General features: G+C 37.8%; 1 protein-coding gene across 1 annotated transcript in view; it reads right to left on the bottom strand.

Annotated features, from left to right (window-relative positions):
• The window catches only part of RAB18 (RAB18, member RAS oncogene family), a 39,658-nt gene extending 26,974 nt beyond the window's left edge, over positions 1-12,684 (bottom strand). The window contains exons 1-2 of the mRNA XM_030321163.2: positions 12,433-12,684; positions 7,634-7,689 (exon numbers count right to left, since the gene is read on the bottom strand). Of these exons, the coding sequence (XP_030177023.1) occupies positions 7,634-7,689; positions 12,433-12,500 (124 nt within the window). The 5' untranslated portion in view covers positions 12,501-12,684. The remainder of the gene's footprint in view (positions 1-7,633; positions 7,690-12,432) is intronic.
• Positions 12,685-13,775: the final 1,091 nt, after the last annotated feature.

Below are 13,775 nucleotides of genomic sequence, written 5' to 3'. Positions count from 1 at the left end.
TTTCCATGGGCTTTTAAAGTAATGACTTCTTCACTTAAAAGATTTGTCAATTAAGGGGTGCTTGGCTGACTTTCAGTAGAGCACACAACTCTTGATCTTGGGGTTGCAAGTGCAAGCTTCATGTTGGGTGTAGAAATTACTTAAAATAAAATCTTTAAAAAAAAAAAAGATTTGTTGATTGCGTTATGCTATTTCCCTATGGCCGCATTTGTGTCTTTTGGATTTATTTATGAAAAAGATATAACAAATCTCCTAATATAACTGTATTCTCATCATATTATTCCCTTGTGTTTTGAATAGGTTTTGGTTATATATATATATATATATATATATATATACACACACACATATAAAATCTATGTTTGGTGCCTACTTGTTTAAGACTGTTATAACTACACTGTTAATTAATTGGGCCTTTCATTATTGTAACTGTCCTATTTCATTATGTCCAGTGCATTAACCTTAAATTCTACTTTAAATTACCTTATAGTACTGCCTCTGCTTTTGTATTGTTTACATTTGCCTGGCCCATCCCTTTATTTTCAACCTCTCATTATTTAAGTACTCCTCAATTCCATTTGACAATATAAATTATTAGGAGGCCTGGATCTATTCACATTTAATTAACTGATATATTTTAATTCTGTTGCTTCCTTCTCATGTTTAACATTTTTGGCATTCTGCTCAAACCTGTGTTTGATCCTTTTTATTTATGTATTACTATGCTGTGATTAAAAGATTACCAAGTTAGAAGTTAGGAGGCTGGGTTCAGTCTCAGCTCTCTTACTGAGGTCTAGAAGGTGACGTCTAGATAGGCAGGAGGTTAACCTCTTTAAGTCAATTTCCCCCTTCTCATCAAGGAATATAAAACTTGCTGCTTTACCTGGGTTTTAGTTTTTTGGTGGGAGGGAGGGTGGAGAATATCAGGGGAAAGGGACATCAAGAGGGATACTATAAGAGCTTTAAGGATCCAATGGGGACAAGATTACAAGGACCTAGATCTCCAAATCTGAGTTTACAAACAACTTTAAAAGTATCAACAATGAAATGAGGGAAGTGCTCTGCTACCCAGAGGATAGAGTAAATATGTTTTAAGAGTTAAGAAAGAGTGGAAGCTAGGGGTGAGAAATGAAGATGTACAAAACCTCATGAAGATTAAAGTCTGGGAGATGAAGAATAACCTGGGAGGCCAGGGGTTTTTGTGATGACTACTCAGAGAGGGACAAACAATAATGGTTTTAGGGCAAAAAGCAATAGCAAGTTTAAAAATGTTTGAGAGGAAAGCGGGGGGGGTGGGGGGTGGAGGAAGGTCTTCTGAGAGAAGTAGGCTGAATTCCAAGACCCCAACTTGACTCCTGCTGATGGACAGGAAGCTGGTAGAGGGTTGGATGGTCTTACTCCAAATGAATATCATTACCCAATAAATAAGAAATAAAGTGACAACAAAATAGCCTGGAAATTAGGAAACACATCCCTAAATCAAAGATTTCAAATGTTTGGGGCACCTGGGTGGCTCAATCAGTTAAGCATCTGACTCTTGATCTTAGCTCAGGTCCTGATCTTGGGGTCGTGAGTTCAAACAATGCAGTAGGCTCTGTACTGGACGTGAAGCCTACTTAAAAAATAAAAATAAAAATAAAAAAATTCAAACGTTCAAAGAAAGCTAAACTGAAAATTCAGACTATCTAGTGTACAATGAAAAAGTACTAGACACCCTACTAAAACCTATGGGGCACAGCAAACGTGTTCTTCAAGAATATCTTTATTAAATAAGGACTGAAAAGAAGGCAACTTAATACTCATCATAAGAAACTAACAAAATAAACCAAAAAAAAAGTAGGAAGAAGGAAAAAAATGAAGCAATTTCTCAATTAAATAAATATGTTCCTAAGAAAAGACAGACTACAAAAACATCCAAGTTTAGAAATGAAGGAAAAGCATAAACAATTAACTTAAGAGATAAGTTGGGAGGCTTTCCCAGTTCCACTCCCAAGGCTGTCCTAAGAAATAGAAAACGGGAAGAGGTTAGAATGGTAAAGAAGGGAGAAGGATCAGAATGACTCACAGGTAAAATGTAACCTCTACAGAACAGATAGTTCCAATATTGAAGCTAATAAAGACAATTTTAAAAGATAGAAAACTCTTTCATTTTATAAACCAAAACTCTTTCATTTTATAAACCAATACAACTTTAATATAAAATCCTGTTTTTAAAAAAATAAAGACTATTTTGTGTACAAAAACAGATGTAAAACTCCTAAACTATTAGTCAACATAATCCAGAAATATGTCAAAAATATGAGCGAAGACCTATCTAGGAAAGCAAGGACCCTTCCGTATTAAAAAGTCTATCAACCATTAATCAGTGCTGACAAGGCATATGAAAAAAGTCATACTCTCTCCTAATAAAACCCTTAGTAAAAGAGGAAAAAAAATTATTTACATATGATGAAGACCATTTGTCATTATTCTAAATACAGAAATGCTAGAGCCCTTTTTATTGCTTTACTCCAATTAAAATGTTTAACTGAATGAAATTACATGAAACAGAATAGTTACATTTTTCTTCTAACTACCTAATATTTCCAAATAATTTAACAGGTTTGTGTTATGGCATTAAACAAGATATATAAAGTCACTATTTTAAATAAATTGTCATTTTGTTAAGTCGGCCCAAACCATAAGGTAACTTGTGGATGGAACAGATTTGGCCGCTTGTCCTTAGAAGCCAAACACAGGTAATATGAGGGCACACTCATTAATATTTTTAAAAGCTTAACAAGGGAGTAATAAGAATCACTGACCTAAGTCAACCAATCACAACCAAAATTTGTCTACATTGAAATGTATCAAACCTCAAACCATTTTCATATATTTTAGCAATTATGTCTTACAACCAGATTAAGGAACAGTTTGTGAGCTATCTTAAGTAGAGAACTCATTTTAAATTTTCTAATTTTTATTTGAAAAAAAGTTTTACTTAAAGCACTTTTTCTACTCAAAGGTAAGTTACCTAAAACAGAGTAAATTAAAAAACAAAAACTTAAAAAATATTAAAAATAAAAACTTTAACACGAAGCCAATTTTGCCCGTGTAATCAAATTATATGAAGTTAGTGTAACTAATTTCTACAAGATCTAACCGATGCTTACCATTTCAATTAGTTCTATTTATGCAGCCGATTAAGTACCATCATATGGCCTTGCCACAGCAGAAAAAGAAACTTTATGCCTTTTTCTTTCAAACACCCCTACGTAGCAAACAAAAAACCTGTTCAATATATTCTTACAATTTTGTGTGTGTATTTATTTTTATGTCAGAAATAATTACCTTGGGTTATACCTTTGTATCTGTTGCCTCATTCTATTTCTTCTTCTAAGATTCAAATACACATATGCTGAATCTCCTTTTCTGATTTCCACATCATTTTCTCTAATGTGTTTTAACATTTTTATTCACTTTGATAAATTCCACCCACTTTTTCCATTTCTAGCTTCCCTGTCCTTTATTTTGTTTTCCACAGTCTCTACTGTCCCTTGTGATCCTTCTAATTTCACCTTCATTTCAGCGATGGTTTTATTTTCTTACCTTATTTTTCTTTCTGCTCAATCAGCTTACATTGCATTTTCTCATGCGGCTACACTGTCTCTTCCCTGACCTCTTCTATCACTGCTTTGTGCTCTCAGTGGTAAATACTTCCAAAAGTGTTGTTGTTTTTTTTTAATTTTTTTTTTAACGTTTTATTTATTTTTGAGACAGAGAGAGACAGAGCATGAACAGGGGAGGGGCAGAGAGAGAGGGAGTCATAGCATCTGAAGCAGGCTCCAGGCTCTGAGCCATCAGCCCAGAGCCCGACGCGGGGCTCGAACTCACGGACCGTGAGATCGTGTCCTGAGCTGAAGTCGGACGCCCAACCTACTGAGCCACCCAGGCGCCCCCAAAAAGTGTTCTAAATTAACAAAATGGTTGGACATGATTTTCAACTCCCTTACAGAAGTATTTTTTCTGTTGAGTATGCTTTATCTGTCCTTGGTTTTTCTGCTACTTTCTTCCTTTTTGATTCTGGAAAGGTAGGAGTGGCCTTCAGCTGAAATCCTTTTGTTAATTCATCTTTAAAGGAGGTTGGGGGTTTTTTGGATAAGCTATTTGTAAGAGGTTCATGAAGAAGGCCATAGTGACTCCAGTTCTTAACCAGAAAAACTTTGTCTTGATTCAGGGTTTTACATGAGAATCTTTTTTTTTTTTTTTTTTAATTCTCAACAGCCACTGGAGACAGGCAGCCCTGAGGTTTTCAGGATGCAAAGACATCTCTTCCCCACTGCTACAGAGACAGAAAAATGCCAAAAAAAAAAAAAGCCTGTTTGGCTTCATCTCCCCAACTTCTTAGAATCAAACCAGGTACAGGGAAACTCCTGCCATCAGCTTTAAAAGCCCATGTTGCTTTTGCAAACAAGGGATTTTGGTTTTGCATCTCAGGGTGGGCCTCTCGGTTTCATGAAGCATCTCTTGCTGGTTCCAAGCTCTATAGCTGTGGCATCCTCGCTCCACTTCCCACATGCAGCCTGCTTGTTCTCGCTGCTTTTGGCAGACATTCCGCCTATTTTGTGGCCTAGGGTTTTTAGCTCTCTTCTAGTTCAGTGGAATACAGCGTATGTGTTTTACTTTTTCCCTCTCTTTGTTGTTACTGTGGCCAACTGCCAGAAAGGAAAAAAAGAAAATGCCAACTTTATTGTACCATCCTCAGACTCAAAAATCTAACAAATATGTTAAAAGGATATGTTATACAAGACAAAAACTTGAGTGTCTCACCATATTACTGAAAGATAAAAGTATGCTTTCCTTACTATTTTATTGATAAGATACTAATTTTCCACAATGTGGACCTTTTACAAGGTCATTATAGCAAACGGGCTAATTGCTTTTATTTTAAAAACTCATGTGTATGTTAGTTATAACCTAAGGCAGAAAATAATCTGATGCCTAAATGTAAAAGACACTTTTCAAGACCCAGGGCCCATCTGGGGAACAAGTTATGTATATACTCATCAGTATGCCACAACCCCAGTATTTGTTTTTAAAGCAGACAAAGTCTTTTTAATAGTAAGGACAACACATAATTTATCATACTCCCCAGATTCCAATCGGATTTGAAATGAGGACAGATGGCTTTATATTATATATGGATCATTCCCTGAGTAAAATTTTAACTCTAGGCAAATTTATTTTCCTGCCAGTTACTACCCTTCTCCTCACTATCCATTGTTAGGCATGTTCTGAGTGAAATGAAGTTTTACTACCAATTTTTTAAAGGAACAAGTAATACATAAAAGCCAAATTAAAATGGATTTTAAGTTACTAGTGTTTTAAATTTTGTTTAATGATTTTATTTTATTTTTGAGAGACAGTGAGAGACAGAGCGTGAGCCAGGGAGGGGCACAGAGAGAGGGAGACACAGAATCTGAAGCAGGCTCCAGGCTCTGAGCTGTCAGCCCAGAGCCCGACACGGGGCTCGAACTCACGAACCATGAGATCATGACCTGAGCCAAGGTTCGATGCTTAACCGACTAAGCCACCCAGGTGCCCCTAAATTACTAGTGTTTTAAATGACTCCTTTTCACACACATAAAAGTAAATCGGTAAATGTTAATATGCCACACAAAAGCTAAGTAATGCTTGGTATAACTGACTAAACATTTAGAGGCACTGTGAGTACATATTGATAGAAACAAAAAAGAGACCTCCTCCTTACAGAATTGTAAATAAGAAATGTAGATGGAATGATGGGACTTGAAAAATCACCGTCTGATAACCACCACAGTTAGAATGACAGAATGACACTTCATAGTAAAGAAATTTGGCATATGTCACTTTAAGTAACCTAAATCCCATCACAGGAATGGTACAAATATCCACCATGCTCTGAGAAACACTTTGAAGAATTCCTGTCAAAAAGGCATAACCTGAATCTAACCATGAGGACACTCTGGACAAATGCAATTGAAGGATAGTCTACAATGTAACTGACCTGTAAGAACTCCAAAAATGTCAAAGCCATGAAAGACAAAGAAAGACTGGAGAGAAATGACAACTAAATTGTGTGTGATCCTGGACTGGATCCTGGACCAGAAACAAAACATAGTTTTTTTCTTTTTTTTTCTAAATAAGACATTAGGGAGACAATTAATGAAATCTGTCTATATAGAGTAGAATTGTAACCATCTTCATTTAGGAAATACACACCAAAGTATTTAGAGGTTAATCATATCTCCATTTTTATTCTCAATTAAAAAAAAAAAAACAAGAATACTGGTATGTGTATGTAAAGGAAGAATGACAAAGCATATGTTTAAAGCATAAATATTAATGTTTGGGGCTATACAAAAATTCTTGTACTATTTTTATAACCTTTCTCTAAGTATGAAATTATTTAACATTTGAAAAAAAAGGAAACAAAAATAAATCTACACACACAATAAATGAAAACAAATAAAGCCAGTTAAGAGAAACTCATTTTCCCTAATAATAATGCTAGGATCGTATTTACTACATTCTGCTCATCAGATCATGAAATTTTAGAGCTGTAAGAAAAATGTATTATCTCTCTGAAAACAGTGAAGTTAAAGGAATTGCTCAAAATCTAGACAACTGGTTCAAGGCAGAGCCAAGACTACTATCCCACTCTGACTCAGCTCTTTCACATACTGCACGCTGTCTCTTGATACTTTTCTATTGTCATCTACTCCCTAAACATGTGACATATTTTGGTAAATATTTAGCTCTATTTTCTCATGTATTCTAGTAAGCTAGTGTAGCAAACCACTTTCAGGCAATCTAAATTTCATTTTAAAAAGCCACTTAGGTATTACTGCTTCTAACAATCTTTAACAACTAATATCAATAAACCTGTTGAGTTCAGAACATATGCAAGATACTGTAGCAAACGCTAAAAAGGCAACACAGTCTACTAGTAGGTGATACTGTTAGGTCCATGATGATAGACACCAAGTCTGCATTATTCATCATTATAACCCGACCTCTCAGGACAATGCCTGGCATACAATAAATATTCAGATAATTATATGCTGCTAAATAAAAGACAATGCATAGTACAAGAAAGAAATGTGTGTACAGATAATCATAATATCCACAGTGATAAAACAAAGTGCCATGAACCAACAAATAAAGTTAGTTTTGCTTGGTGAGATCTACAAAGGCTCCAGAAATTTAATGAAACCAAGTTGAGCCTTGAAAGATAAAGAAGACATGAAAGCAACAGATATGGAAGCAATGGGGTGGTGAGATGAAGGATAGAAGGAATCAGATAAAACAGACTGAAGGCAAGAAAATATGTGGCATTTCTATTGAATTTTTTTAATTTAACTTAATTTTTTTAAATTTTTTACATTTATTTATTTTTGAGAGACAGAGAGAGAGAGAGAGCGTGAGCAGGGGAAGGGCAGAGAGAGAGAGAGACACGGAATCAGAAGCAGGCTCCAAGCTCTGAGCTGTCAGCAGAGCCTGACGCAGGGCTCGAACCCACAAACCGTGAGATCATGACCTGAGCCCAAGTCGGATGCTTAATCGACTGAGCCACCCAGGCGCCCCTCTACTGAATTTTTAAATACAGGCTTACCTATCGTTGCTGCAAGTTCTGGATCAAAAGTATCATCTGTGAACCTCAAGAGCAGGCTAAAAGAGATGTTAAAAAGACAGATTAGAAATTTCTCTTTTTTCTTAACCATGTATTACATTTTGTTACAAATTAGACACAAATAAGAATCGCTGATGTTGGTCTGCTCCCACAAATACTGCCTCAGTGCAGGTATATAAATACTGCTTCAATACAGGTATATTAAATTATTGAAAATAATTTAATTATTTATTATTATAATAATTTAATTCCAATAATTAAATTATTGAAAAGGCAATAAAAGAATCCCAAGAGCAAAATAGTTTACTTAATATAGTCCCCATGCTCCCCTACATAATTCCCAAGTGTGAAAAGATTTGGGCTGTGTTTTGGTTTTGGTTTTGAACTGTACTGGTATGTCCTTGTGAGAAAATAGTATCGGCAAAAACATTATACTGTGACATGGACAAAAGGGGGGAAAATAAGTCTCTTGGAATACAACAAATTAATGTTTTGTTTAAGTCTGATGTGTAATCCACTCTGAATTCAAGTAAAAACATACAGGTGAGAAAATCTATCATTTTGTAACAAGTAGTAGGACTACTACCTAAGTGGGAAGAAAAGATCTAGCAAAAAGTGAGGGTAGACAGATCATACCAGAGACAGAATAACTACATTCTGGCAAATGCTAAGAAGGGTGTATGAAATCAAGTAGGCCACAGGGAGCTACTGAAAGCTTAAAAAAAAAAAATGGCAAGAAATGCTCTTACATTTTGAAAATGTAAAGAAAAGTTAATGACAGGAAAAAAAAAGCAAGAAAATTAACAGAAGACAACTGCCATGGTTATGGTGAGAGATAAGGACTAAATCCAGGAAACAGTAAAGAAACTAGAAGGGAAGAGATGAAATAAAAGCAAAAGACACCATTAGGAGTACTCTAAGATTATATATCTCCCAGAATTACTTATTTAATGTAAGGTAAAGTGCCAGTGATTAAAAGCTCTTCAAAAATAAAATCTAAGCTTTTCTTAAAGCCCTGGATTTTATAAAATTAATCAATCCTCCCTCACATCATCTCCAACAATAGGACTAGATTGTTCTATTCACCTGTATGCATTAGTAAGATCAAGGAAATAGCTATCAGATGTTTGAACTGAAAAAAAAAATTTATATATATATATATATATATATATATATATATATATATATATCTACAGGTTGTAATTATTGCTGCTAGAGATTTTTTTTTTTTTTTTTTTCAGAGTATATTGCAACACATAATGGCCTTTTGGTATTCAAAATCTGGTGTTAAGGGATTAACTCTCCTTTTCTTGGTTTTGCCTTCTTGTGTTTACCATAAAACCAGCACCACAAAAGTGAAACAAATTGTAGATTTTTCTACTTAACATTGAACCCTCCTGACTGTACGGTTTTTACTTCCAACATGAGTTAGGTGACAGCACTAACAAGGATCTTAAAAGGCTGCACTTGTAAAAATCTTCTCTCCCCAACATTAAATTTTAAGTTAATAAAAGTGAAGATTTCACTAAAAATTTAGTTACTCATAATTTTAGAATGGAAAAGGTATGTATCCATACTCAGTCACCAAAGAAATATTATTACAAAAACATAAGAACCTTGTAGAGTAGTAGTAGCAATCATAACACCAGAACAATACAATAATAACAACAGTATTGGCTATGATTTATTGAACATCAACAATATGCCACACACTTGAGCCAGCGGTTCTTCTTACACAATTGCTAATCCTTACAATAACACTTGCCATTAATGGTACTTTGTCAGGAAGGACAGGGAACTGATATGGTACAAAGCAACACATTTTAACATAAGCAGAACTTAGCCAGGGGTACACTGTTAGCTGGAAATGTATTCTAAACTCTATGCTCTGCTTCCTTCAAGGCAGAGAGTCTATTTCTCCATTAGATTTTTTAAAGAATCCACAACCAGAAAATGATTAAGAACCAAAGCTCTAAAGGATGTATATTTAAGCTTTCATATTTTCAAAGTTAAAGGAGCAAAATACCCTCCACGCAGAGCGAGAGATGGAAGGAGTAACTACCACTGTATCACTGAGAGGAGACCAAGTTTCCAATAAACAGTGTGATCATAATTAGTCTGCCTTTCCTAATTTACAAATGAAATTGGCCAAAAAGGATGGGGACACAAGAGGGATAGGAGAGACAGCAATTTAGATAATACAAAGTCTCTATAATCCATTCCAGTCTCTGAAACACTTCGCTACTTCTTTACTTCCCCACTGTGAGCCACAGAAGAATCTCATACATTTAACATCAGTTAAGGTTTGAGGGATTTCCATTCGAACCTCATTTTTCAAATGAAGAAATGAACGCCTAGAGTGTTCAAGTATCACACACAAGGTCACACAAGTGGCAGCACCAGTTTCATAATCCTGATCTGACTGCTATCACCCATGCTCATTATACTCCAACAGTCTGAAATAAACTGGAAAAATAACCCACTAATTTGAATTAGTTAAGATATTCTTTGTAGTGACAAAACAGATGAACATAAGGGAAAGGAAGCAAAAATAATATTAAAAAACAGAGAGGGAGACAAACCATAAGAGACTCTTAAATACAGAGAACAAGCTCAGGGTTGCTTGGAGGGATGTTGGCTGGGGGGATGGGCTAAATGGGCAAGGGGCATTAAGGAGGACACTTGTTGGGATGAGCACTGGGTGTTACAAGTAAGTGACGAATCATTAAATTCTTTTCCTGAAATCATTATTACACCATATGTTAACTAACTTGGATTTAAATTAATTAATTTAAATTTTTAAAAAAGATGTCCTTTGTCATGCAACAATACAAGTGATGTTGCACTTCTACTAGCTCTAGATCATAGAAACTTACTGGTCAGAACAACCCTTGAAGATTGTATCCATGACAAATGTTTTTGTACTAACTCACCTTAAAAAGCATAGGCTTCTATTTTAGCAGAGTCATTTATTCTCATCCAGAAAGTGTTCAAGGGTGTTTTCCATAGTATATCACATACACCAATAGTGCTTGTCTAGTATATCTACATCTAGATAGGTATATAGACAGATGCCAACTTTCTCCCTAAACACAATCCTTTCTTGAAAGAGGAAGTTAAAGGTGTTAAAATTTTGCAGTAAGCAGCTGAAAATTCGCCATTAAGTTCTTAGAAAAGCTTGGAGATTAGATCCAAACACGTTTGTTTGTCTGAGGGGAGAGAAGTAAGGAAACCAGTAAATCCATTTCACAGATTTTATGCTAGAGGAAGAACCTCAATTATGTAAACACTCCAATTAACCTTCCAGAAAATTTTAACAGGGCCTAAATAGTCATCCCTCCAATACATTTTAAAAAAGGGCCGACCAAACTTGTATTGGGTTGAACTGCAGAAAATGACATTTAACCATTCTTGAGTTCAAACTCAGCAATTTCATATGCCTTAACCTAAAATGAGAGTCACATCTTATGAAAAAAAAGAAAGGTCACGAGGCTATAGAATTCCTTTTGACAATGTTCAATATATTAACTAATTTTTTAACCCTCAAATATAATAGATGGTGATCATGAAAAATATTGAAACCTTTAAATAACACACACACCGCACTATTTTGCTAGCCCATAGATTCATAAATTTATTCCCCGTTATGTGCCAATCCCCCACTCCAATATACACTGAGAACATTAAATGAGGAAAATTAGAAACTACATTGCCATACTTTAAAAATACATACAATTGCAGAACATATTACAGAATAAAATTTCAAACCCGTAAGCATCTAAACAAAAGGAAAACTTTATGAAGTGATTTGAACGATACGGTTAGCAGGAGGCACAGCTAAACCATGGAATTATTTACAGCTCCCGAAATTTGAATATTGTTTAAAAATCAAGACAGCCTAGAATATAAGCCAGTGATGATGATAATCATCAGATGGCAAGGATAACATTCCTTGGGGAACTCTGTTCTAAGGCTTGAATGAAATCACACTCCGCTTGCAACACCCACTGAGCCTTCCCTGACTGACATTTAACTCGAATTTACCGTCCGTTACCACCGTCCCTCAAGAAAAAGTCAAGAAAGAAAACACAAAATACTACTTTGTTCTTTTACCTCCAGATGATGTGGCAGAACGCGAGGCAACAATAACACGTTACTCTCAAGGGTGGTCCGCCGCTTCAACTAGTATCTTAGGCTAAGGTGAATTACTCAAGGGGTCAGAAGACCAAGGAGTTCTTTCACAGCTGACTCATAAAGAAACAGAGAAGCGGCAACGGGGTGCACCAAAATAGGCCAGGAATGTGACCTAAGGCGTCGCGAAACTTCCCGTGCAGAGCCCTGCGTGTTCAGAGAAAGCTTGACAAAAACCAAAGCACTGGAGTTCCAACTCAACTCGCGGGGTGAATGACAGTGAGCCTGGACCCAGGGGGCCGAGACCCGGCTTCGCGCTCGGCCTCACTCGGGCCAAACCCGCCCGCCACGCCCTAGGCTCGTCGGCAGCAAACCTGCCGGCCGAGCGGCGGCCCTCGGAATTGTTTATTCGGCGCGACGCGAGGAGAAGCGATCGAGACAAGTCGGGCCTGGCACAGGCCGAGAACCGGGCGGGCGCCGGGAGGACAGGGGCCGCAGGACCGCGCGGCCAAGAGGCCGGGAAGAACCCGCGGAGCCCGCCCCCAGCCTGGCCCGCCGCCTTTACCGTTCCCGTCGCGGCCCAGCAGACAGAGGCCACGGCGGCAGGAAGAGCCCCGCTGCCCTCGTCACGGCCCGCAGGCTCGCCTCACCTGGACTTGCCCACGCCACTCTCGCCGATGATGAGGATCTTCAGGGTGGTCAGCACGTCCTCGTCCATCCTGACCCTACTCCGCTCTCAGCCCAGCTGGCCGCCCGGGTCCGGCTCTCAACCCTTCACTCGAGAGAAGTGTCCGCGCATGCGCACCGCTGCACGTCTGCCACCTTCCTTTCTCCCCGGGTGTTTAGGTTGCAGGAGCCCGGGTCGCCCCAGTTCCGCCTTGAGGAAGCTCTGCGTCTGCGCAAACTCAGAGTCCCAGGCGTCTTTCCGGGGAGTTTAATTCCTCCTCTGCGCAAGCGCAGAGTGGAAGAGCTGTGGGTGATTTCGCCCTGCTTTGTAGGCTGTTAGTAACCCCCGGTCCTAACCTAACCCTCCTTCAGTGGTGTACTTGGGAAAGGACTGAGTTGCAGAGCACAACGCTCTTTTATTTCAGCAGCTGCTCATAACAGCTGCATTGCAGTAGGAAAAGCTTTGTGTTTGAAGGCAGATTATCTTAAGCCCCAACTCCACCTGATGAGGGATAGAAGCAAAAATATGTTCAACTTTAGCCCACAAGGCTGACCTATAGCCTGCATAGTTTTGATAAGGTTCAAATATGTGCTGGTTGCTACATTCTTAAAGGGTTTCATGACTGCCTGTCTTACCAATTATTAATATAGAACGGAGTGAGAGGTGCCTGGGTGGTTCAGTCGGTTAAGCGTCAGACTTCAGTTCAGGTCATGATCTCAAGGTCAGTGGGTTTGAGCCCCTTGGGGCTCTGCGCTGACAGCTGGGAACCTGGAGCCTGCTTCAGATTCTGTGTCTCCCTCTCTGCCCCTCCCCCGCTCACATTCTGTCTCTTGAAAATAAATAAATGTTAAATTTTTTTTTAATATGGAACTGAATGATAATCACCAGAGAAATCTTGTGAAAGTGGTTTTATGAGTAGAAATTCAAAGAAAAACGTTTATGATCGAATACTCCCTGCGCGTTTCCTCCACCCTGAGCACTAAGGATATAACCACGAGGTTCATACAGCAAAAGTACAGCCCTTTCTGCCCACAGGTCCGTCCCAGTGCTACTTTAAATAAACTTACTAAGTTGTACCACAGAGCTTCCATTGCGCTCAAAGACCCCGCAATATACCCTATAACCACTTTAGCCTTCCGAGCCTGTTTCCCATCGCACAAAGGCAATAACACTTCTAAGAATAATACCCACTTCTGAAAATGGTTATGAAGATTAAATGGATTAATTAGCGAACACGCTTTGTAAACTCAAGTGCTCTGTAAAAGGTGCGATTAGGTGTTATTAACTTCCTGGCTTACTTTCTGCTACATTAAAGAGTAGTACCCT

Source organism: Lynx canadensis, chromosome B4 (genome assembly GCF_007474595.2).
Source record: "Lynx canadensis isolate LIC74 chromosome B4, mLynCan4.pri.v2, whole genome shotgun sequence".
In the NCBI taxonomy this organism is placed as follows: domain Eukaryota; kingdom Metazoa; phylum Chordata; class Mammalia; order Carnivora; family Felidae; genus Lynx; species Lynx canadensis.
The sequence above is the reverse complement of the archived record's forward strand: the minus strand, read 5'-3'. Positions and strand labels throughout refer to the sequence as shown.